Source organism: Copidosoma floridanum, unplaced genomic scaffold, assembly GCF_036245765.1.
Source record: "Copidosoma floridanum isolate Cflo_tuat_1 unplaced genomic scaffold, Cflo_Japanese_pri ptg000020l, whole genome shotgun sequence".
Taxonomy (NCBI): Eukaryota; Metazoa; Arthropoda; class Insecta; order Hymenoptera; family Encyrtidae; genus Copidosoma; species Copidosoma floridanum.
In genome coordinates, this window is record NW_028321897.1 from 1,748,177 (window position 1) to 1,773,585 (window position 25,409).

At 34.8% G+C, this 25,409-nt stretch overlaps 2 protein-coding genes across 2 annotated transcripts in view; one reads left to right on the top strand and one right to left on the bottom strand.

Moving 5' to 3' along the window:
• Nucleotides 1-25,409, top strand: part of LOC106637920 (uncharacterized) — a 143,120-nt gene that overhangs the window by 71,294 nt on the left and 46,417 nt on the right. The gene's annotated exons all lie outside the window — the stretch shown is intronic.
• The window catches only part of LOC149374296 (vascular endothelial growth factor receptor 2-like), an 80,952-nt gene that overhangs the window by 36,526 nt on the left and 19,017 nt on the right, over nucleotides 1-25,409 (bottom strand). The window contains 12 exon segments of the mRNA XM_089593972.1: nucleotides 19,631-19,759; nucleotides 19,834-20,165; nucleotides 20,258-20,513; nucleotides 22,119-22,257; nucleotides 22,330-22,554; nucleotides 22,643-22,793; nucleotides 22,889-22,989; nucleotides 23,370-23,660; nucleotides 23,760-23,912; nucleotides 24,009-24,158; nucleotides 24,258-24,408; nucleotides 24,508-24,556. Of these exon segments, the coding sequence (XP_089450098.1) occupies nucleotides 19,631-19,759; nucleotides 19,834-20,165; nucleotides 20,258-20,513; nucleotides 22,119-22,257; nucleotides 22,330-22,554; nucleotides 22,643-22,793; nucleotides 22,889-22,989; nucleotides 23,370-23,660; nucleotides 23,760-23,912; nucleotides 24,009-24,158; nucleotides 24,258-24,408; nucleotides 24,508-24,556 (2,127 nt within the window).

Below are 25,409 nucleotides of genomic sequence, written 5' to 3' on the forward strand. Positions count from 1 at the left end.
AAAATATTGTAAGAATTATGAGCGGTTATGAATAAGTTATTTTACTCATCCACATCAAAGGGGTTGTACCAACAATGATTACCCACCATGTTAGAGCGACCAGCATAAAACTGGATTTAATAGAGGATTATACTTTAATAATGGATCCTTTCTATTTGGAATCATGGTAGAGTTTGGCAAGGGTCCAAGCCTCCACGCGGCGATTCTACACGCCATACTTTTTGTATAAATCCATACATATTGGTGCGTACAGTTGGATTCTCGCCGTGAAATTGCGTTCCAAGTACTATCAGTGGTGTTAACTGTATGATGGAGCTGTATGTGTTTGTGGTACTGATTAGGTGCTTCTCAGTGTAACAAGTACTGGCGTATTTTAGGTCGTAAACATGAGACCAGAAGTTTTATTGTGGGATGTAGGTACAGTGTAACAGCCGTTACGATTAAGTGAATGAACAAAACTGTACGAAAGTCAAGTGAATCTTATAGTTTTATTTTTACCATTTATTGTATAATCATGGATTTCATGTGTAAGAATAATTTTGATTGATGCAGTGAAGCATCGGCAGCCTTGCATTTAAACTTACCTATTCCTCGGGGCTTGATAGTTCCGTGTGGCTTCGTCGATACCATCAGGATCATCTGGTATAGCTTAGACATCAATTTCATTGTTCGAATTGAGTTTCGAATAACTTGCCCAAGTTTTCACTGCAGACTTCCAAGAGTGAATGTCATTCGTCGAACTTTCGTGGAATCCGAAGGTATGGTTATCAAGCCGCACGACAAATCTCCAATGTATAGTAGAGCAAATAACTGCATTGTAAATTTCAAGTTTCATTGGACTACCGGTTTACACAGCTCCAAGACAGTTATGAAATACTACTAGTAGCTTTTGTCAATCATCTAGAACAGTGTTGTTTTTTTTTTACTATGGATGCGATTCCAATATATATATATATAGTATTACTTATTTGCACTTTATTGACTCATACATTTTTAATGCCTGATACGCAACTCCAACACAACTTTTTCCTCTCGGGACGAAGCTCAGTAAATGTACTGTGTGATACCCATATATTATGCAGGCTTTCAGGAGTAACGGAATCTTTTATTAACTGTTTGCTGTCTTTGTATATTTCGTACTAGCAGCCCCCCGTCTCGGCTTCGCCCGAGACTTACTAAATAAAACACCGTAGTGTGTTGACATGTAATGTGAAACATTTTTAGCTAGAAAATTTTACACATAATCCCGATACATCTCAGAACAAAAATCTTCTTATTAAAAACATATTTTTTCGGACTCCATATAGTTTATTTGGTCAAATAATAAGGTGTAAAAATTCAAAAAAATAATTATGCTGAAAAGTACCGTGCGTTCTTTATGCCATAAAATAATCGATGGCTATAAGAAGTTGTTGATTAAGTTTCTTCTGTGTAATTCACGAAAAGGGCTATTTTTTAAAGCTGTTAAGATTTTAAACCCCCAAAAAATTTATTTTAAAAAAAAATTGTTTGTTCTCATATCTCACAATTTTATTACCAGAGCAACAAAGTCCTGGACCTTAAACCCAACATTTTTATTGCCACAAAAACACAAATACACTTTCTACTCATTAAAAAATCTGAAGTAGGATCTTTAAAGATTTCAGAGATTGCTGTGAGGGTACAATGAAAAGTTGATCTCTCACGTAATGGACTCTTAAGTTGACGATTTTGACGCTGCTGTTTCAATCTCGATAAATTTTCTGCGTCAGTTTCTTGACGCCTCAAATTGTATTCATTAGATACATTTGAGGTTTTCTTTCCAATATACCCTTTTGCGACTATTGGTATGCTTACGACTTTTATGACCCCTAAAGGCTATTTTCAGTCAACTTTGTTAATTTTAATACATTTGTTCGCAAGGTAGTTCGGCGTCCGATGGCCCTAAAAAAGACCGGTGAGCTTCTTAAGTCAACTCTTTCTTGGCTGCAGTTAACAGCAATTGTGACTGCCTGGATACCTCTGGGTGATCTTCTCTGGCCTGCTGTTGAAGACCCAGACTGATTGGGAGAAAAATTACAAAGTCCGAAGCTTTGGGGCTAGTTGTAGTGCTCTTTCCCAACGTCTCCCGGTATAACGTCGAAGACGTTGGTGTCTAAAGCACCTTTTTTATTTGCAGATTCAGTTGTTTTGGTGATCTTAGATGGGGAGATTGGTTAGTGATACTTGTCCAGTGGAGGCTGTCCCGTTGGCTCAAGTTTTTTTTCCTTTATAGCTGTTATAGGTTTGCCCAGCGCAGACCTTGGAGAGGATCAGTGATTCCTGGTTGAATGCTTAGCGTCGAAAGGGTAATATAGAGTCGTCGGTCACCGGGTTTTCCAGCCTTGCGAAGAACAACTCCGCAGGTGACGTCTGCCAGTGAATAGCTGACTTGGTTTAATAGTGCCCGTCTTTAGTTAATATAGTCTTTTAGTCGACGAATGGCTTCCGGAAATGGTAATAAAAATGTATTTGTTGGCAAGGTAGTTTACACTTAAGTGGCCCCTATAAAGAACCGATGAAATTGATGGTTAAGTAGGGAACGTAAATACTTATAATGGCCCTAAAAAGCGCCAGTGGTAAAACTTCCAGGCTATTCTTTATTATTATTCCTGATGATGAAGAGCTGGCTACGGGTTGCTTGATTCTTACCCTGGGAGTCTCGATGTACGGAGACTGTGATGGAGGGAGGTACGCCGCTGACCAAAGAATATCTCGTCTCGGGTCGTTCCCCGGATAACCAACTGTTCAATTGCTCATCTTTAGACGGGAACATGTGGGTAAGCGCGTTGGGGACGCGACGACCAAGAAGAAAGCCGTTGTGGTTCCCGTGCCCCTCAGAGCTGTTGTTCCTTGCTCACATTTGTAGCCACAAATTCTCTAACTACAACAGGTGGGATGGTGGGACTGCCACACAACTCTGAAGAGTTGGTGCAGATTGTGCTCTGGCTAAATATGTCTCCTGGTATTCTGACAGAGACGGCATCGGCTGGAAGTAATTTATTATTCTTTGATCACACTCGTCGAGATTCAGGGTGAAGGAACACTTAGGTCCTTTCGCCCTTGGAGAAGAGTGTCGTCCGTAACCGGGGTACCCAGCTGCAGAACTATCACCAGCACTCTCTGATAAGCTTGATGAGCTGCCGAAGCTCGTCTATACAGTTATCGATACGCTCCGGCCTATTATAACCACACTTATTTAATTATGTTGCAGGTAGCTTCGATTTTATGTCGACGCCACCTAGCGGATTTTACTGAACTAAAGTGATAAGCTGGCGTATTTTTGCAAAACTTTGAGCTCATTTATTGCTATTGTTATTAAATTTTTTAAGATAAAAACTATACTAAAACCATCTAGGAAGTATCATGAATCAGTGTGCAAAATTTCAGCAAAATCGGTTCAGTAGTTTTCGCGGTTAGCGATTACAACGGTTTTAGCGACTTTGCTTTATATATTAGTAAGATTCACTTAACCTTTTGTATTAAACTCAGTAGGTGATGGAATATAAAAATTAAGCCATTTGATGCAGTGACCCGAATATAAAAGAATATCGAGTATTATGTAAATTACAGGACTTAAAATTGTATGATGTCTCAACAGTGCAGTATTTATTTAACAATCAGGTATAGTTTTAAGAAGTAAAACTAAAAAAAAAAAGTTTAAAAAAAAAATCGATTATCCATGAAAATTTGTGATGGTTGATTCGTCTGCAAGAATAACTTTGTCTACATATGAAACCTTCGATTTTCGTGTAATAAATTGTGCAACATTAAAAGCAATTACGAGAATTTTGTTACTTTCACGTGGATAATATAATAACTTTGAAATAAAGTTAATTGTTTGCGCGTAAAATTTACATTAGTGTGCCTTCGTTAAAATATGATCCGAAAACTTGGTAATCTAAGCTTACAACTTTTGCAAAAATAAATTGTAATTACGTTCTCTTCGGAAACTTGCGTATTTACATGCTCAGATTAATCAAAGGAGCCCTTAATTAAAAATCCCAAAGAAACTTTGAAAATCTCGAATAAAAATACTCGACCTCTTGAAATAATTTTTCACAGTGCACCGTAATTTTCCCCCGAGATTTTTCTCGAACGCTTCTTTGCCAGTTGCTTGAAATTACCAGAAAAAATTAACCGGCACCGTTTCTCGCTAGCGCATTATTCATAACTCCATCGACCAGCAAAGAGGACGAAGTACAGAGAAAAAAAAAAAAAAAAAAAAAAAGAAAGAGAAAAAGAAAAATTCCTTCATGGCGATATTCCTTCTTAGCCGATTAAACTCATCATAATCGGCTAAAGATCGATGGCACTGTGCGGAAAGAAAGATGGGAACAAAGCCCGCCCGATACGACCTGCACGCACAGCCTCGTAACTTCCCCTCATCATTTCTCGAAAGAGAAATATAAATACATGTAGCAAGAGAGAGAGAGAGAGAGAAAAGGAAGAAAGAAAAGCTGGACGGAGGAAATCTTCCAGAAAGTACTCGAGAGACTACAGCCAGAGGAGGGAGGGAGACTCCGTCATTTTTCTCCCTCATAATGTCCCGGGCGCGCGCACAGCTTGTGGAGGCCCGAGGGTGCTACATTTTTTTTTTTTTTTCTTCTTCCCGCGCTGCAGATGTTCGCAGTCCATTTTCTTCTCCCTTCGAGTGCCCGCGTGCATGCGCGCTGCACGCATTTAGAGGGCTCTTGGCTTACTTGCCGGTAATTAATCACTCGCGCTTATTTCGTGATACATAGGGACGCATTATACGCTATGCCAACCCTTTTTTTTCCTCCACTGGACCTTTTCACGCACTTTTTTCGCGTTCGCTCGCTCACCAAATGTGCGTGCAGGAGAAGGACTCCATTGAATTCAGGTCGTGCGACCGTGGATGACGAGTTACTTCTAATGAGATGGTAATTGCGGACGCGCGGGCTCTTTTTACATGCTTGTGGGTTTGCTTTAATTTTCCGGCTGAAGTGATTTTTCTTCGTCCGCGATGTTTTAACGCACCGGGGCAAGCTCAAGATCGAGTACTTACGACCACTTGAATGAAAAAAAGCCGACGCTGTAATTACGATGCACCTTTTTACTTGTTCCAGCGCAAGAATCGCACCTCGTGTACCGTAAAATAAATTTAGTTTTCTCGTGTTCCACGCATGTTTGGAGATGAAAAAAAAAATATACGACAGAATTATAAAAAATATTACGCTTGTAAAAATCAAGTGAAAAGTAGAACACGACTTTTCATCGTACGTATGATGGATGAAAGTGCGGGTTTTGGATTTTTTGTTTGCAAAAATATAAATCATTGAAAATTTTATTTTTATTAATTATGCGTATACGATAAACTATTAAACGTACTTTTTAGGCCATCAATCATAGCGTACCTTTATAGTTTTTATATTAATAGTTATCTCAATACTTATAATTGTAATTTCAATCCACAATTGAGTAAAACAGTCAACGGTGTAAGTGCAACCTAACATCTCAGGTAAAAATCGCATTTACTGCTTATAGGGAAAGTATTTTGGCATTCTCTGCGAGGAAATTACCTCCCGAGCCGTAGGCGAGAGGATGGCACAATACTTTTCCTATGAGCAGTAAATGCGATTTTTTACCTGGGAGGAATATGGCACTTGAGTCCCCGAAATCAGAGATCAAAAAGTCTTACTTTCGGTGGGGGTATGAGAAAAATTCAATTTCTTAGCACACCTCAATTTCATGGACTAAACAATCGTCTCATTAAATCGACCTGTGTATATACACGTTTGACGCTTTTGCTTAACGTTAACCAATAAATATCTTACTCGTGGGTTAACCCGACCCCCCCAAAGCATTACACATTCAAAGTTAAACATGGCGCACAGCACGAGCGATCAAAGCGTCAAAGTTAACTTCCCTCGTAATTAAACGCCAACAGCAAACGATTTCAATATTCATCCCTCAAACAAGCGCATATAACCTGCCGATATCGTGCGCGTGTATATATGTATTAATTTGTCAAGCCAGGGGCAGAAATTTCGAGGAAAACTCATTTTAGGGCTCAGCCCCTCGGCCCGGGCGAGCAATTTCATTTCGTCCGGGCGCACAGGGGCGTCAAAATCGTATTATTTAACGTCTCGCGCTGATTCTCTTATTCCCCCCGGCTGACAAATGGAAAACGATTTCGCCCCGCGCCCGTCAGATTTTTCACGAAAATTACGGGGCGCATCCCCTTTCCCGACGCACTGGGCTTTCGCACACTCGAAAAACACGGAATACCATCACACGCGCGTTGGAGCCTGGTTTTCCAAAGGCTCATCCCCGCAGGCTGCACCGTGAAGAATCGACGCACCACGCAACAGGCACAAAACACTCGACGGCGCGTATAGCCCCATTTTTCCCAAACCAAGCAACCCCATCGCCGAAGCGAAGCCGGAAAAAAGCCAAAGCTTAGCAAAAATCAAAGCAAAAGCGCGTAAACGTACAGAAGCAACGGTGAGAGAGATGTTTCCGGTGGTCCGTGAAACTCCCATTTCGCGAGTTCCGTGTACGCGCGTCAACCGTACGTGCACAGGTATATATGTATGTGTTACACGCGTAGTTTGCAAACAGAAGCGCGCTCGTGTGCGCGTAAACTGCATCACCAGTTTCCTCCCTCGGCGTGTGTACTTACCCGCTCGGCTGCGTAATTCCGATGAGAGGAGGAGATCAACGCGCTCCGCCCGGACATGGACAAACAAGCTCGAGCTGCTCGTTTGAATGGGGCAAGGAGACGCAGCGCAGGAGACTCGGAAGAATAACAGAGGAATCGGGGAGGAAGGCCGAGGGTTATGATACACCCTTGGCTGGCTGAATTTCCACTGTTGAAGGACGAGTTCAGCGCTTCCTCCTAGCTCGGGTGTACAGCGAGCAGCTGCTGGATGGATCTCATTAGCCAAAAACTATGTGTGTTGGACGGGGGTGTGCAGTTAGAGGCCGAGCGTATAGGGTTAGGGGGCAAAAGTTACGCGGATGGAATTCGCAACAACAGTGTGCACTCTGGTAACTTTCGTTGTTCGTGCGCCTCCTCCCTGCAGTATACACACGTCCTTCACAGCTTGAATCTCCCGTTTGGAGCGAGGGATTTTTTGTTTTTGACTTGGTTTTTCGGTGCGTGGTGGAATGTCTTTGTTCGGGAGCGATGGAGGATTTGTGTAGCCTACTTTTTTTTGGGTTGCAAAACTGTTGGTTGCTTTTTTTGATTGACACTGTTGGGGGATTATTCATCGCTGTTCGGGAGATGAAGGGGAAAATGCTGTGTTTTCCCAGTGCACGCGTGTGCGGGGAAAATTTTTTCCGTATTTTTAAACAGAGCCCGTTTCGGAGCGAGTAGGTGCTCGGGTTTGCGAATTCATGTGTTTTCGTGCGTATCGTTTATCGGGTATCAAGTGAAATCGAATGGACTCGCACCAACCGTGTATACCGAAGTCTCGTTTCCGATTTTTATTTTACGGAAAGGGAGTAAATATCGAGCGCTCCCTGTATTGAAATCCGAAAGCTCATTTTTTGGTGGAGCTTCGGTGTCGTTTCGGTGAGTATGGAGTACACGTAAATCGAGTAATTTTTAATTGAAAACTTTCAATTTTTTTTTCTTCTTTCATACGAGCTTGTTTTTTGGTGAAACGAGTTAACGGGTTCGTTTGTGGATCCTTCGACGTTTCTTTTCTCGATTTTACAGGTTAAAATTTATAACATTTTTTCAAACATCATCAACAACAATTTATCAATTATGCAATTTTCTGATGAAAAAAAAACTCTTCTTTAAACCACAGTGCGTTTGGATTACAGTGTAATTTTTTTAATCGAGACACTTATTAGAAGAGTTTTCTTACTAGATAGACCATTAAAAATACGTACACCTACTTTAGATATACTTACAATCATATTGGAGATTATTATATTTACAGTAGATTTAGTAATTATGTTGAAAATATTATTAAATTTTAAATATACATAGTGTTTCCCAGTATATAAGATGTCACCATTATACTTTTCTTAAAATTTTTTGAATCAAGAAATAACATCCTTTCAAATAGCTTCATTCTGAAGGAGTGTTCTCGTATACTTCTTTATCTTAAGTATTGCCAATTTTATAAAGTTACCCTTAAATGACCCATGTACAATAGGACTTTCTGCATAAAATTTTAAAAATGCTCTCCAAACTTTGTTTTTGCAAAAAAATGGTAAAAACGACGTTCTCGACTTGGTCATAAAAATTCCTTCACGCTTTACCTGAAATATAATTGTTATTTTATCTCACACAGAAATGACAAACTGAAAATGTGCATTAATAAGTAGAGGTAAGCAAACATAGTTAGAAGACATGTGGTACATTCACTGAAATTTCTGACGACACCGAAGCAAGAAACCACAGTATTTATCATAATCGATGGGAAGAGGATTAGTCGTGCACCCCGTCACGAACATGTATAAAAACACTTGCAACTGCGCAGTGGCATGATAAAAAAAGTCGTTGGCTATCGTAGGAGTCGCTTCCCTTGGCAAAATGCGCGAGCCAAGACGACGAAATACATGCAAGGATAAGAAACGCGGCACACAACGCCTGTTGAATACGTCGCAGTATACTTATTTAGTGCGTGAGAACATTTTTGGGAGCGCGATAAGCGCTATTTTATTGTACGCCGTACTCCGAGTCTCTGTTTATTTTCAATCGTTGAATTTATTATGCTATCGTTAGGCGAAAATGCACAGTAGCTTTATTTTAAGAACTTTATTGTTGCTCAACTGTACCTGTCAGAAATCGAATTTTCAGTTTTCATTTATTTTCTTTTTACATGAGTTATTTTACTGTGAAATTTTTTGTCTTTGCAAATCCTTAGCGACGCAACGGATATTTTTTAATTTCATTAACGGATACGTATTTTTTATTATTTTACTATTTTTTTCAAGCCTAATTTAGTGGCCCAGTTGTATGATCATCCAACGGAACATAAACAGACATTTATCTTAAGTGTTACTATAGTCAAATATACCACACTCAGGTCGAGATAAGAACCGTGTGTGCAAGCATTTCTGATGAGCTGTAACATCTTATCTTAGGTGTAAGCATCACATAACATAATTAGAACACTTTCGAAAACTAAGCTATAACAATATTCTCATACGCCTTACGTTAATCTGTTGTATGATAATTTCCGGTCGTAGTACAGTATAATTACTGCGATGGTTACTCACTGTAGTTCAAGTAGTTTCTTGTACAGGTGTTTTAATTATTTTTATTTAATTTTAATGTAATTCATTTGTTTGGACAATTAAGGAAGCTACATCACCAGCTTATCTAGGAAAAAAGTCTTTACAATATAGCTTTTTTATGACAGGTTTTGCTTTTTATCTATTTTCTGACTAATCATATGCATCGTCCCAGTCACACAAAATATATAATTTTTTTTTAATAGAATCAAATCTTATTTTATGATGCTCAAATCCTATCAGTTCAAAACTGCACAAAATATTGCAAAAACTTTCTTTTCTAATTCCACTGAAAAAAATTAAATATACTCTTTAACTTATTTAGACTGTAAGTGGTTTTTGAATTTAAGTATTGATAAAAAAGTACAACAAATTTTTATCTGCAAGAATACGTTAAATATTTAAAAAAAATTTTAATCTGTTCATGGCCAAGCAAAAACATTTTTTTAATTTGATTTTCGAATTGAACAACGTTGAGTAAAGGTGGTTTAATCATAAATAAAACTTTTTAAAAACTACCGTTAAAAAATAAAAAATTATAATTCCAGTTGAAGTGTTCAAAATTTCATTAAATAAAAAAAGTTTTTTTCCGCCTTCGGGTGGTTTGGGGAGGCTGGTACTGCCTCGGGCGAAAAAGCAGTTTTCCGAAACTCGTTCGAAAAGTCTCTTTTACGACCCTCGTTACGGACCTCGCCTTCAGCTCGGGCCGCAAACCTCTCGGTTCGCAAACAAAGACTTTTCAAACTCGTAGGAAAACTACCATTCCAACTTTCTTCCAAAAAAAAAAAAAAAAAAAAATAGTAAAATCCACAATAACCCACTGTCAACCATTAATATTTTTAAATTATTGTTGGAGCCAATAAATGTTATTTTATTTTGACATAAATTTGAAATAATTAGAGCGTGTACAAGCTTGGGTAAAGAATTATAGTAGATCTTGCTACTTACTGAAGAGAAAAGTAGAAATAATAATAATCAACACTTAAACTTGTATCATATTTGTTAAACTTTTCTAAAGGTATAGTTTTTACTCAAGACGTCATCTCTTTTTGTCAAACGTTCCTCCAGTTATTTCTGACCAACACCATTTATATTTTGCGATTTTATAATTTACTTTTTGTTTTCACCTGTTCTCACTTGAATAATTCTTGTTAAGTACGTGCATTATACAATAGTCTTTAAATTTTAACAAAGTTAAGTCATATTTTTATTATTATTTTTTTGCAATTTCCGTTGTGTTTTTTATTATTTTTATTTATAAATATCACCCACTACAGATGAAAGTAATTTAATAACTTCAAAAATCTTTGATATTTAACGGGAGTTTGAATTCTAATCAATAGAGTCTTAGTCGAACTCTTATGCTAAGTCTGAAGAACTAGAGAGGAAGAGAGTTAGCTGAAATAAATATCATGTATATTCCACCGCATAGAACGAACCTTCAGTTACTTAAGTACAGTCAATTTTATGTTTAACGTGTCTCTCTCGCTCAATATATGGTTGGACCGCATAGACTTTCAGCTAACTTAAGAGTTTCAACTTTTCAAATTAAAAGAAAAATTGAAGAAAACAGCTTTTTTTCATTTATCTATCTTGTAAGAATAATGTTACAAGGTCATTCATGTCCAGATTTTTTGTGCAAATTTTAGTTTTGTATTAAAAACACCGAATCACTAAAAAAATGTAGTCTTTTTTTTTATAAATTGAAAAAATTTAGGATCTCATTTGAGACGTATGTAGAGGAGAGTTGTGCACATACCATTTGATACTCAAACTGACGTGTGACCGTTTCGATAAAATTTTACTGAATCAATGTATGATGAATTGAATCGTCTATTATTGTAGTGCATGTATTTTCATTTTAATAAATTTTTCTGGTTTCATTAATTAAATTGAATGTAAATTTGATCAGCAGCCAATTTATTTTTATCAAACATTGATTGATTGCAAATTTATAAAAGTGGTTTGGAAAACAGAAGTTTGACTACTCTAAAAAATAAAATTTTATTTCGCAGAATCCTACTCTTATCGAAAAGCAATAAATTAAAAAGGCTTTATGAAATACATTTTATGATAAAAGAATAACAAACCATGTTATACCTGATGAATAAAAAACTTGGTTTGGTAACGTTACGACATTACATTAAATAAACAAATTAATGTTGCACAAAATAATTTTTTTTTTCAATACGAATAACACATAAAAATATTAGATAGAAAAAAAGTATAATAAAAAACCAGTCTGATGCAGATGAGTTTAAATAATACTATATACATACATACATATACACCCAGATACGTTTGGTAAAGTTATATTTACACTTTGGTTATACGATGAAAGAATTACATTGATAGCATGTTACTAAATCAATTTAATTTTTTCTTGTTAAAAGATTTTCTTCGAAGAAAATTAAATATAAAATTATTATAAAGTATTTTTTACGTTATTTAATACATTATAAGGTCAAATTTTCAATTACTTTCTGAAAAAAGCTTACAATAATTATACACTTAATATTAATTCATGAAACAAAAATAGGATATTTTTTCGAGGTGACAACAATAGCTTGCTGAGATTGAAAGATCAGGAGATCTTGTCAAGGAACAAAACTTTGTACTGAATTAGTGAGACGTTACGTACAGCGACCTGTCAACTGTCAAGAGATCTGATATTGCCAGCAGCACAACACTACTGACGGTTCCTAGGTAGCAGGAGCGGTTAAATTTCATACTTTAGCGGTATCCTTCTTGATACTACTGTAAGTGGAAAAAATAAGTTAAATTAAAAGTAACAAATGCCTTCAACTCAGCGATTTTTATAGATAATTCACGAAAATGTATAATAACTTCAAATATGGTATTAATCGATATTAATAAGAGACTCTGACTTGAGTGTGCTTTGTAAATCAGCACCAAAACTATAATAAAAAATATTTGATTTTCACAATTTTTCGTGAAAAAAAGAAATACTAGTTTTTTTTTCAGATAACATCATCTAAATATCCTTATAAGATAATAATTTAAATTTACATTTGTAAATCTCACGTTATAATCTATTCTGAACCAACCACGTGCTCAATCGCAACCAATCGAGCAACGTAAAAAAAAATTACCTGTATGACAATAAATAATTCACGAAAGTAAATAACGTAGATTTTATAGATAATAATAGATAGATCGTACTTGCAAAAATACAAATATTTGCAAGTACGATAATTTTTAAGATAACAAATAATTAGCCAATACAAGTACAATTAAAAGTAAAAAGGGTGTGCTTGTGCATATACTAATGAAATTTTCGCGAAATGTCCAAGATTTCGAAGTTTTCATTAATTATGGCAAAAAAACTCGAAAGTGTTTGAATAATCCTCTAATTATCAAGCAGATAAATTTTGTAGATGCGTGTACAAGATTGTGCCTCCAAAACATTCGAAAAAAGCAAGTCTGAGAAGGTATCGAGTAACAAACAGGTGATCTTATACAAGATTGCACGGGACTCGGTTACATTTCCGCTTCGCGCCTCAAGTTAATTACCTTCGTTGAAACCATTTTCCTTGAGGGAGCAGCCCACCCGGTCCAAAGTGCACGTCTCTCCCTTCTCACTCTCTGTACTCCTAAATCGATCTTGCCATTAACTCTTTCACCCTCCCCCACTCCCCCTCCACAGCTTCCAAGCTTGTTTCTCCCTACCTTGTTTTTTCAATTATTATTTTTTTCGTTTTTTCTCCTGCTTTTCAACTCCTTTGCATCCTCCTTGTGCATGAATATTTATGCATCGATTCCGCCGTCACTGCTCCGTATTCTTACCCCCCCCCCTTTTTTTCCGCTTTGCCTCGCGCCTTCGTTTTCTTATTGTTAGTTCCCGACCGATAATTTCCATTTGCTTCTTATTTCGCTTTATCTCGGCTTCCATTCTTCCGCAGCGGTAGTGCCCAGAGCTTGTTTGCTCGCTGAAATTAAATACATTATTCAACCTAGTGGGTATCCGTACAAAATGTTTCCATTCGTTGCGTTGTTTGCACACCAAATAAAATTCTTGTCCCAAACACCTTAATCACACCCGTACTGCTATGAATGATTTCTAAACAAGTTTCAACTCCTTTGTTGGCTTTTTATGTGATTGTATTTTTTTCCTAGAAAGTGAAAATACAATGGAGACATTGATGACGGATGTATGGAAATAATTTCTCCGAGTGAATATTCAAAATAGAGGCAGAATTCGGATACTGAAATTCATCGCGGGGATCCAGGAATGATTAAATTTCCAAATACTTTTAATCAAGATTGTATTTGTGCGAATTTTATTTAAATATGCATATGAATAGTGAGAATTTGGATTTTCAAAGAAATCATCCTACGGAAGAGAAATTTGACGATTTTATTTATATGCTTATTTAATTAAAGCTTGCTCGTAATTAAACTTTGCAGGTTTGTCGTGCTGCAGACAAAAAAAAAAAAAAAAAAAAAAAAAACATTTCAACATGAAAAGGAACTTTAGGAATCATCTGTCATTAACAAAGCAAATACTCAAAGAGTTTGACAAAGTTCATTGAATTAGACATCCAATATTTACGAAACTATCTGGAGCAAAAATACTAGGTTTGGAGACATATTTTCAAAGCTGTAGTCAAACTGTTTTCGCGTGCAACCACGTATTTCTTGCAGTACTGAAAACACCATCATACGGAATCTTGTTACATAGAACACTTGTCGTTCTTAAGAATTGGAAAAATTAAATCAAACACTTTAATCAACCCCTAAAATTAAAATAATATAATGGCTCGCAAGAGGTAACTGTGTGCTCGAAAATTAAAAAATGCAAATGCCTCGTTATATTGTCGTGAAGGACTCTTAATATTTACATGGGCGCCAATTATCGAAAACAGATAATTACAAATTTTTCAATAAATTGGGATACAAATTGAGAATATAACCAAAGTCTCGTTACTCTAAAGTTCCATTATAAGCACAGTATTTCTATCTAGTAACACGAAACCATCTTTGCGTGTTTACAATCGATCGAAAGATGCTCATTATTTATTTTTCGCCTCTCAACCTAGGCGTTAGGGGAAAAAAAGATGTTGAAATTTGCTTGTCTTTTATAAGTATACATGTATTTTTTTCACAAGTTAGATAGGTTTTCTCAAGTTTAATTATATGAAACTATAATAATAAGTTAAAATTTCAAGTAAAATTCAACACGCGTGATATCATAAAAACATATTTTAGTACGTTATTGATTACTTTAAATAACTTGAAAACGTGTCTTAATATGTTTTTAGTTAATTTTCTAATGCTGTTATACACAATGGGTTCGCAGTGACATAGTTATGAGTAAACAACTTAAGTTATTTTTTGCTAGTCTGCTAAGCATAGATGATAAATAAATAATGCTTTTTTACAATGTAATCCAAACTTAAATAATTGACATATACTTTTTTTATACACAAAAATTTTCAAGTCCATACCTATCCGCTTGAACATAAAAAAATGTACCCATATTGATAAAAAAAAAAAAAAAAATGTCATTGTACAGCTCAAAAAGTATGAAACGTACACTCAAGCCCGTGGAGCATTTCATTTTCAATAAACGAGCACAAATTGAAAAACAATGCACGCGAGCTCGCTTCATCATCTCACACGAGGGCGGATCCCGAAACACATTTCGCAATTCATCTAAATTTAAAGACAAAACATCGCATCGAGCCGGCTCAGCGGTATACTTTATGCACATCTCTGGATACTCGAGTGTCTTTTGTATCGAGGTGAATTTCATCCGCCACTTATAAGCGAAGCTAAGCCCGGGCGGACGTACAAATCCATGCAGCCGAGGGGAGCTTGTCCCCGAGTCATAGTTGAGCATATAAAGAGAAGTATGGAGAAAGACAGATATAGAGAGAGAAGGTGCCTAGAGGAGCGACGACTTGATCCGCGCCGACGTGCCGCGAAATGAAACCGAGCCACCGACGCGCACGGTCTCCGCTGTGTATTATTTCCCAAAGTCCCCAGGTGGAAAAGTCGAGGGAGACAGAGGACGACGATGGGGGCTGGTGTATTTATCTTAGTCTCGGGGTGGTTTTCGCGTTCGGGTAATGACGTGACTATCACGGAAAACTTGAGCCGTGTTTAAGTTGCTAATACTCGGAGTATTGTTGGTTCAACACTCCCGGGATTTTCTCTGGTAATCACATTATCTATGGATTATACACTTGGAGTCTGTAGTCATTCTTTTACAGATATAGTACTGTTATTTTAGAAGTAATACAGGATGTCACTTTTCAATCAACATAAATTTATTTATCTATATTACAACATTCATCATTGTTTAACGTTGTTTCTCCGTGACCAGGTAAAATTTACTTCAACAGGTAGAGCTAGAATATTTGATGGAAGAGGTTTGAAAAACAACAGAACATTGCACCCATAGAAGTTATCACTGCTCACATTTTTTTCCATGACTTCGTGGATTAATGGTTAATCTTCCTGATGTTTTGGTATTTAGAATTAAATTTCTCAAGAGTTGTATGTGTTTTCAGTAAATCGTGTCCAATGGATTCCTTGAATCCTGCGTCATAGCACAAAAAAATCGCCTCAGCAGATGAAATAAATCAAGCACCATTCTGATGTACCAAGCTACCACATGATATTTTATTCCTGTGAAATTCTCAAACAAAAAAGTTTGTTGAAGGAACCACCTTGTGTAAGCTTGTTTCTCGAAACTGGCGCGTGCAAAAGTTTTTTTAGCGATTCATCAGTATTAGCGACGGCATCAGCTACGGGCTCCTCCTGCTAACTGCGGCAACTCCGCAGGCGAGCACTTTGTCCACCCACGCTCCGTTCGATACAACAGCTCGGTATAATTTGTTAGAGGATTAGAGCTTGGTCAGTCGAGTATTAGGAGTCCCTTTATAGTTTGGCCCATAGGTGTTGCTAGTTGTGTGCGCCGTTACGAAAATTTGCTCAAATTTACACCTGCACTTGAGAAGCTATTTGTAATATGTGTGCAAGAGAAGGGTTAATGCACATTGGGTAAAGTATGACAGTTTTCACATAGGGAGTTTACACTTTGAACACATGCTTGGGTTTGGGTTTAATCCTTCTCTGGAAGGATGACCGGTTGATCAAATAAGGCTAAGTAAGCTAAAAATAGCATTTTGGAAAAAAATTGATGAAAAAAAAAGTTGTCAAGGCGTAATAACAAATAGATTCGTGCATAAAAAGAGAGATATTTAATTTGTTGAAAGAAACCATATGCTCAGGCATTGTGAATCGTAGAAAAAAGTTTCAAAAGTTGTTACAATATTTCTTGGTTTTCATTCTGTAAAAATTGTTCTATTGTGAAACGATTTAACCCAGAGCCAATTTCTCGTATAAAAAGCTGTGTACTACTGTTTCTACGAAAAATTGAGAAAATTCTCATTTCTGTCAGATACATGCAATTTGAAAAAGTTAATTCACGAAAAATGCAAGTGCTACGTGTTCAAATAACAGTTACTAATAATAACTATAATAACATTATTTTATTGTACAAAATACTACACTAAAAACGTGATTCAATTCATAAAAAATATTATATGAATAGTTCTTCATTTTTCAAGTATATTTTTCTAAAAATAAAACTCTATTTTTTACTCTCCCGTAGAGCAAGGCTTACAGAGGATGAAAATAGAATGCTGTGATAACATAACATGCAATATTTTGTTTTTAAACCCTTTTTTTGTTTCTTCCACAGTACAAATATGTTTCTTTTGCAAAAAAATTCATATCTCTTTCTGTGTATATTTGTGTGTTTTTTCACATCTACACGTAGTTCGTTACAAAAGTATTTTTTTCATTTTCGTTACCCTCTTTAATATTCCTTTGATCCTCAAAAAATTTTTCTAACTTGGATATAATTTATGCAAAAAATTAAAATCATTTGTCTCGCTCATTGTAATAATGTTAATTCGTATTCCAATCATACAACTCCATTACTTTCAACCTGTATTTTGGATGGATCATAACAATGATTTTCAACATTTGTGGGCATTTCATTATTTTCCTTATTAAATACAACTAAATGTTTTACTCTACAGTACAATTCATTTTATAGAAATTTTTTAATTTTTAACCTGTAAGTAATCCAAACGATTGTCATCCTTGTAGTTTACTGATCCTACACCAAAGCTACGTTCAAAGTCATGGAAAAATTTCAGTGAAAGTAAGTAAGCATGCACTTCAACAAGAACTAGTAACGAATTAGCACTTCCATCAGCTTCTTCCATCGTCAGACCTGTGGCACTCAACGTGAACATTCACATACACACACGCAACTACTGGTCTTGTTTTTGAAGAAGAATCTCTGGCTAGACATATTTTAACTACATTGGCGTCCTCACCTTAATTTTAAAATTTGATTCCTTTTCAAACACACTCCATTTTTTTCTTGCGAAAATAAATTGCAACTTGGCTAGTTGGGACACTAAAATTACTCTCATGTGTTACGGTAATAAGAATATAGTGTACGTTGTCAAAGGGGAGATACCAAGCATTCGGCTGCATATTATAATAAGCCTCACTGACGAAACGAGGTGTCGCAGTTCAAAATCAGAATTACCGGTCCAAACTGGAGAGGTGCTGAGAGCGAGAAATGGTTATTGCGCCAACGAAATCTGTCCCTCTATCCCACATGTAATTATCATTGGAAACGATATGCTTGTAGCTCTTTGTGGCTTCCGTAATCAAAAATTTTTTTTATTTGAAATTAGATCATATATGCGATTCACGGAATTTCTAATCGTTGCCCGGAACGCACCATGAAATTGAGAAAATGATGTGTTAGTTGCCACTATTGTGACTATAAATTACGATTTTACACCACTCGTCCCAATGGACACATTTTATTATGATATTTATGAAACAAGAGTTTTGTCGCGCATCAGAAGTCGCATGTGAAGTTAAAAGCGTAAGCGTGTCAGAGAGTTGAAAAAAAAAATATAAAGGTCGTAAAATAGAATTTTCCCGGAAAATGCGACAAGCTATTTCATACTCTGTCTCTTAAAGTGAATTGTTGCTTCAAAGGATTTGCAGGGATTTCTCGATAGCCGGGTCCAGCGCTGGTCGCAGGGGAATAACGTTTCTGGTTCAAAGAAAAATACACAGTAGAAAATTTTAGAGTCACGGATTAAGAAGAAGTTGGAGAGAATAAAAAATATTTTAACTATGATTGCTGGAGAAACTTTTCGGAAGTTTTAATTGTACCAGTTTAATATACTTTGCTTGAAATTTGTCGTGGATGAAAGTATAATATCACATAGAGTCTGACAAGTTAATTTCCTCGAGGAGTTCGAGTTAAATAATGTCTTCTTCTACAATCAAAGTTTTCAAAGACTCCGCACCAAGCATTTATGTTTTTCACTTTCGGTTAAATAGGTTGAAAATTTTTTTTAAGTAAATAAAATTACTATGAATAAAATATGCAAATGATTTTATTGAGAGTTTACAGTTAGTGTATCTATTCTGATAAATAGTACTTAGCATGCAACATCCCAGCTTCATAATATGCAATACATGGCAGTTTCGTACGTTTTGTATAGTTTAGTGGTGCACGTTGATATATACTTAGTCAATTGCATTTTACAAACAAAAATCAGAGATTTCAACCCCAACAACATAGTAGTTTTGGGTTCCTCTTGTTAAAATATACCTACCCTCATACTCTCAACCGTAACGATTACTGTCCGGAAAATTGCGGTCGCATCTTATTCTATAAGTACGTATAAATTTCTAAAGAATTGAAGTGAAAATTTTTTTAAATACTAAGATACGTTAAAAATCTTACAATTAATGAGCATGAAATATTTAAAAATTAAAAAATCCAAAAATTCATAAATGACTTCACCATTCGAAAGTTGTTCGGCAATATAAAACCACAACCTCACATGATTTGTGTGTTTGAGTAGTATCATTAAAAAATTCAGATAAAATGTAAGAAAAATGTGTAATATGTTGAGAAAATAAGTACGAGAGTACATAAATTACTTCTCAACATTTTAGGGACATCATAACCTTCAAAAATGTAAGTGTGGAGCATATCTTGGAGGGAATTCTGTAAACTTAAAAAAATTATACTTTTTATGGATTTAGAGAGGGCAATAAAAATGTTGAGGTGCACAATTAAAGAGGTTAATGGATATACAAACATAACCTTAAAATTTTTGTTTATTTTGGCCATGCTCTCATAACAAAAGGTAAAAAATTATAGCACATTTACTGTAATAATATAAACGTGCAAAAACGTGCAAACGTAGTAATGCTGAGTTAAGCGAAATTTTTTGTAATTTGATGGCACCATACGGGCTAAGTAGTTCTTCTTTTCTCTGAGTGACATGTCACATTAAAATTTGTATACTCATGATATAGTTTAAGAAAATACATTTTAATGTCATTTTCTAAAAGTTTCCCAATGCTTTCAACCAGTTTTGTAAAAGATGGTCTCAAAATCGGGTTGTCCTCCCAGCAGTGAAGAATAATCTCGTAGCTAAAATATTAATCAAGAGTGTATAGTGATGGTTTCCAAAATTAAGCTTCTCACACACCATTAACTTTACTTACATTTCTTTTGTAGCATAACTAGGCTGCCCCATTCGGTAGCCTTCGATGAGTTTTTGATACATTTCCTCAAACTCCATATTTGACTAAGGTGGTTCTCCGAGGGTAAAAAATTCCCAAAGTACCACACCAAATGACCAAACATCTGACATGGTTGAAAAGACCCCGTCCTTGATAGATTCAATAGCCATCCACTTGACGGGAAACTTTCCTTTGTATTGCTTTTTATAGTTTTCATCATTGTACAAAGCTTTTGCCAAACCAAAGTCACAAATCTTAACAATGTTGTTTTCTGCTAATAGAATATTTCTTGCAGCCAAGTCACAGTGTAGTATCTGTAAATAAAGTTATCAATATGAACTCAAATCAGTCAGTGAGTACTGGTGAGTAGGTAAACAAGAAATCTTGAATAATTATATGTACCTACCTTTTTTTGAGAAAGATATTTCATGCCGTTTGCCACCTGATAAGCCCATATGAAGAGATCCTGCGAGAAAAAACTCTCAAAATCTTTATCAATGTAGTCCCCTTTGTAGTTAGAGCGCCAACCTGGCTGCATGTCATCATTACTACAATCATCACTGGATTCACTGTTAAAGCCATGCGTCTCTGCACCGTAGGTGATGGGCACATTTTTTTGCTTGCTGTTATAGTCCGAAACAGCTAATGACTTTTGTCTTACCCTATTAGATAAAAAAGTGTAAGTGTACCGAAAAGTTTTAAATTATTAATTTTATAGAGGATAAAAAATTTACGTATACATTTTTATTTCACATAGGTAATGCTTTTTTTCTTGTAAGACAAGCTTTTCCCTTCACTTCAACTGTACCATTTCAGTAAAGGTGATGTAGCATTATCATTATGTTAGTTTTAGTTGTACTGTACGTATTTGATTGAAAAAAAAAAACATTTATGGGTGTATGTAATTTTATGTTTCATTACGCACAACCATCCTATAGGATTATGTAGATCACAAATTAGTGTATCGTCAAAGAAAAAATAACTAAGAAAAATTCCTCAATGGGCTTGTTGCCAATAAATTAGTTGGTTGGTGGTAAGAGCAGATATTCTTTATGTGAAAGTGTATTAATGTCATCTGGTGCCTAGAAAGTGCAGACTTACCGAACTTACTAACTCATAAGTATGTTAAACATGAAAACTATAAAAATCGCAACTGTAAATACCGTTATGGTCTGTACGGAAAAATTTAAAAGCCCAGAGTCACACCAGTATTCAAATTCTCAAAATCAAATAAATACGCCAAATCCGATAACATAACCTTGTTTATGTATAGTATCGAAGTAGAATGATGAGCTGGACGGTAAAGTGACACGAGTATGACATGAGTGACTATGAATGATGTTTCCATCGAGTCATATCAGTATGTAACTCACTTTTTTCATTCGCTATCAGTCAGCTATTACACTACGATATTTAACTTCTTTTTTGTTAAAGTTTGTTTGAATACGCTTATCATTAATCTAATTGTATCCACATCTGACAACTTCAACAGAATGAAACACTGAATATTGTGTAGTCTACCTCGCATTTAACCCTTGAAAATCCGACAAATCTGCATGTTAGACCATAAGTCCTCTAATCATCCGTTTGATAGGAAACAAAGTATTAATAGTTAAATAATAGCAGTCTGTAACGATCGTCTTAACGATATAGACTGGGCCTGATGAGGTTGGCGTTAAGACCAACGAAACGTTGCTCAAACTAACACCTGATTTTTTGGAGTTTTCATTCGTACTCCCAAAATTAGCTCTTACTGATCGTGTGCTTAGGCACTGACCTTCAAGTCATCATGGAAACAACTGAGAGCAGAACGAAATGTTCAACAAACGACATAACAAAATATTAATAATTTACACAAACTTTTAAGCGACGTTTGTAATCCAATCAGGTAAGAAGTCCATCCATAAGTTAAGAAGAACAGGTTTCAATGTTAGAAATTTTGATTATTAAGGAACTTAAACGTTGCACTTAAAACAGTGCTTCCTAATTTCAAATGTCTTCACATAGGATACTTATAAAATTCGTAGATACATTATCGTTCAAAATTTAAAACCAAAAAAAAGTAAGTATTAAATACTTTAATAAAGTTATTTTTTAATTCATTTTTAATACCAAGCTAAATATCTCTTTATCTGGTGTATTGTATTAATTATGTTTACATAAAAATATACCATCGTATCCACAGAAAATTTGAAATATTTATGAAGACTGATTTGAAAAGTTTTTAACTGATCCACAAAAGTAGTATTTTGTGACAAAGATCGTACCTCCTAGTTTTTTTTCCAATAGATGGATTGATTTTACCCGTATTTGGATCAATTTGATTGATAAAACTATGTTGATGACGTAAAAGATAGCTTTGCAAATTTCCAAATCTGCAGAGCTCGACAATGACCAGAAGTTCACCTAAAATATAATTTAATATTTCTTAGACAGTTTCTTTACATATAATTTTTTAGAGTTTTCCAAAATTCTAACGTTTAGCTATATTCTTGGTGCAAGCGCCCAGAAGACTTATGACATTCAAGTGTTGTCCTAAATAAGTCATGATTTTAAGCTCCCTTGCCAGTGCAATAATATATATTAAATCTGCATTTTTTCGAACTGTTTTCACAGCCACAGTTGCAGTAGACTTTTTTTCAAGAATTCCATAAGCTTCCGCTTTTAACACAACTCCAAAAGCTCCACTTCCCAATTGTTTATCTTAAGTTAGATAAATGAGAGATTGTATGTTATTATTTTTTGCTCGAATACTGATTACTCTTTTTTAGGACAATTTTATTGTTTTTACCTAATCTTACTTTTCTTCTAGGAAACTCCCATCTTCTGTCGTATCGAAGACGGTCTGTTTGATCATCTACAGTTAGTTCTGGGTTAACTAGATCAAGTTCTCCTTCTTTGCAATGTGTAAGAATAGCTTCTAATAGTTGTTTTTCTTTGAACTTGAAATAATTATTGATCCCATGATCAAAATTTTGTAGTCCGTTTCATTTTTGAAGTATAAGGATTCTAATAGTACTTTCAATTATTTATTTACCTTAACATGGTGTGCTTTTAAGCAAACGTAAATTAAAAGAAATGTAAGGATTGTAATCAACCACACTGCTATTCCAATCCAGAAGTTAAGTTTCTTATTTCCTGAAGTCAAAACCAATTACATTTATAAAAGAACGTTTTCTTTCTTTAAAGGTAAAAAACTCCAAATTACAGTAATTGTACACCTAAGAAAACCGATGAAAATAATTTGTTTTTAAAATGTAATCAAAATAAACTTTTTTTTTTTGTGAATGAAGCTTGACTTCGGTAATTTCTCGTAATAATAGTTTAATTTTTCAGTGGGAAAAAATATCTTAATTAAAAACTTTGTACAATTTAATAAACTGATGTAAGAATTTTATTTGCTTTACAAAGGTTTTTAATAAGTTTTCTGTGAGACCCAGTACTCTTGTCAGAGTAAGAAATCTATAGTTGTATTCCCTGAGAAACTAAGTAAAATTATATGCATTAAAAATTGTTACCTCTCACAATAATTTTTTGAGATATTTTTACAGGCCAAAAGCCATTCTCTGCAACACAAGAATAATCACCACTATCGCTATCCAATAGATATCTTATAATTAATTTTTGATTTCTGTCCTCTAAGCTAAACTGTTTTGATGACTCCAAAGATGTACCATCCTTAAACCACGTGATATTAGGTGTTGGCATGCCCCCAACGTAACATGATAAATCGACAGGATTTTCAGGATCTTTTGCAAAGCGTACTATTGTATCGTTATTCATATTTCCTTGAACAAAGTAGGCTGGAACTATGAGTCAAAAATCATAGACAATAAAAATGAAAGCGATAAAACTCGATAACAAAATATAGTGGAATAGTTCCAAAAAAAAAATTTTTTTATATATACCTTTGATTTTTAGAGAATATTTCTCTAAAACTGGCCAATACAAATATTTTGCCACACAATAATAATCCCTTTCATCTGAACGACTCACATTATTAATCGACATAATGGCCCGGTGAGTATAGTTAGTTTTTTCAAAAGTGACGTGTATTCTTCCTGAAAGATCATAAGGTCGAAAGTTTGAAAGTTTAGACATACTATGTTGCCTTCAAATTTAAATAAGTGCTATTGTTACGTAAATCTAAAACTGACCAGAATCCACCACTGTTTTGTTTTTGTCATCATACCATAAGGCCTCAGAATATTCGTGAATGACAGCAGTACATATTAAAGAAATATTTTGACCTTCAATAAATTCAGTTTTTGGCCTTAAAATTCCAAAAGTCTTATTCGGAATTCCGTCTTCAAAAAAAAAAAATTTTAATGCATAAAATCATAATATAGCAAGAAATTTTTTTTAACTCACAACTTAAAATAATCTAAATTCTAAGATGTACAAACCCGTAATATAAATATCATGTTTTCTGTCACTACATCTATAACTATTGCAAGCCGTGCATTTGATGGTAGACTCTTCTTGTGGATTAATCGTAACTATCGATTGATTTTCAGTTTTATGACTTTGTCCATCAACTTCCTCATTCTTTAAAAACTTTATTATCAATTAAATTATAACTCATTTTATGTAGTTTTGATATTTATTTAAGATTATCAGAAATAAAATAATCATTACTTTTAAAGCAAATCTTACCCGTAACTTATACGTCTCATCTATTCCACGGGACGTTAAATTTGGATACCTTATGTTATTCCACGATATTTTGAATTTAGATTTACTTTCAACAAAGCAAACAAAAGTTGCTGTTTTGTTGAAGCTATAGTAATTTTTGATATATCTCGTGCTTAACCTCACCCTTGGTTTTTCTACGATCAAAAAAAAAATAAACTAACTATTGTAAATAATCATCGTAAAACAGAGTGAGAATGACAACAAAATGTATTTAACAAGATTACGGTACTGCATAATTATGAAGATGAATCAAAATTAATTTGAAAGTCTCAGGACTTCAATTTTTCAAAATGTGAAGTATCAAAGTATCTGAACTCATTTAAACACAAACATGGCGATACGAAATCTGACTTCCCCAAAATTTTAATTGGAGGGGGTAGATTAAAAATATAAATAATGCAAGCAGACTAGAGCTGAAAGTATTACACCGTATTTTTAAGTTTGACGTAAAATTAAGTTATGATAATATGAAACTTGTATATCAGTAGTCTCAGACTATCTGTTTATTTTACCAAAGTAATATTTTCTGATGCTCTTCATATCTACGATATTAGTACTAGCTCTTGAGAACTTAAGAATAAATTCGTGATTTTATCTTTGTGTATACATTTGGAGTTGAGTATCATTATTAGTAAAACATGATATAATATATTATAATATAAATATATTATTCTTAACGTTTGATGTAACACTTACAGCTTTTGTCGTCAGAAGGTAATTTATGTTTTGGACTATCAGAACCAAGAGCTTATAGGTAATATTTAAAGTTCGAACCAAGAGCTTATAGGTAATATTTAAAGTTAATTACTGTTCGAGTAATTAATATTTAAAGAACGTGAAAACGAAATGTTATGTTCTTTTTT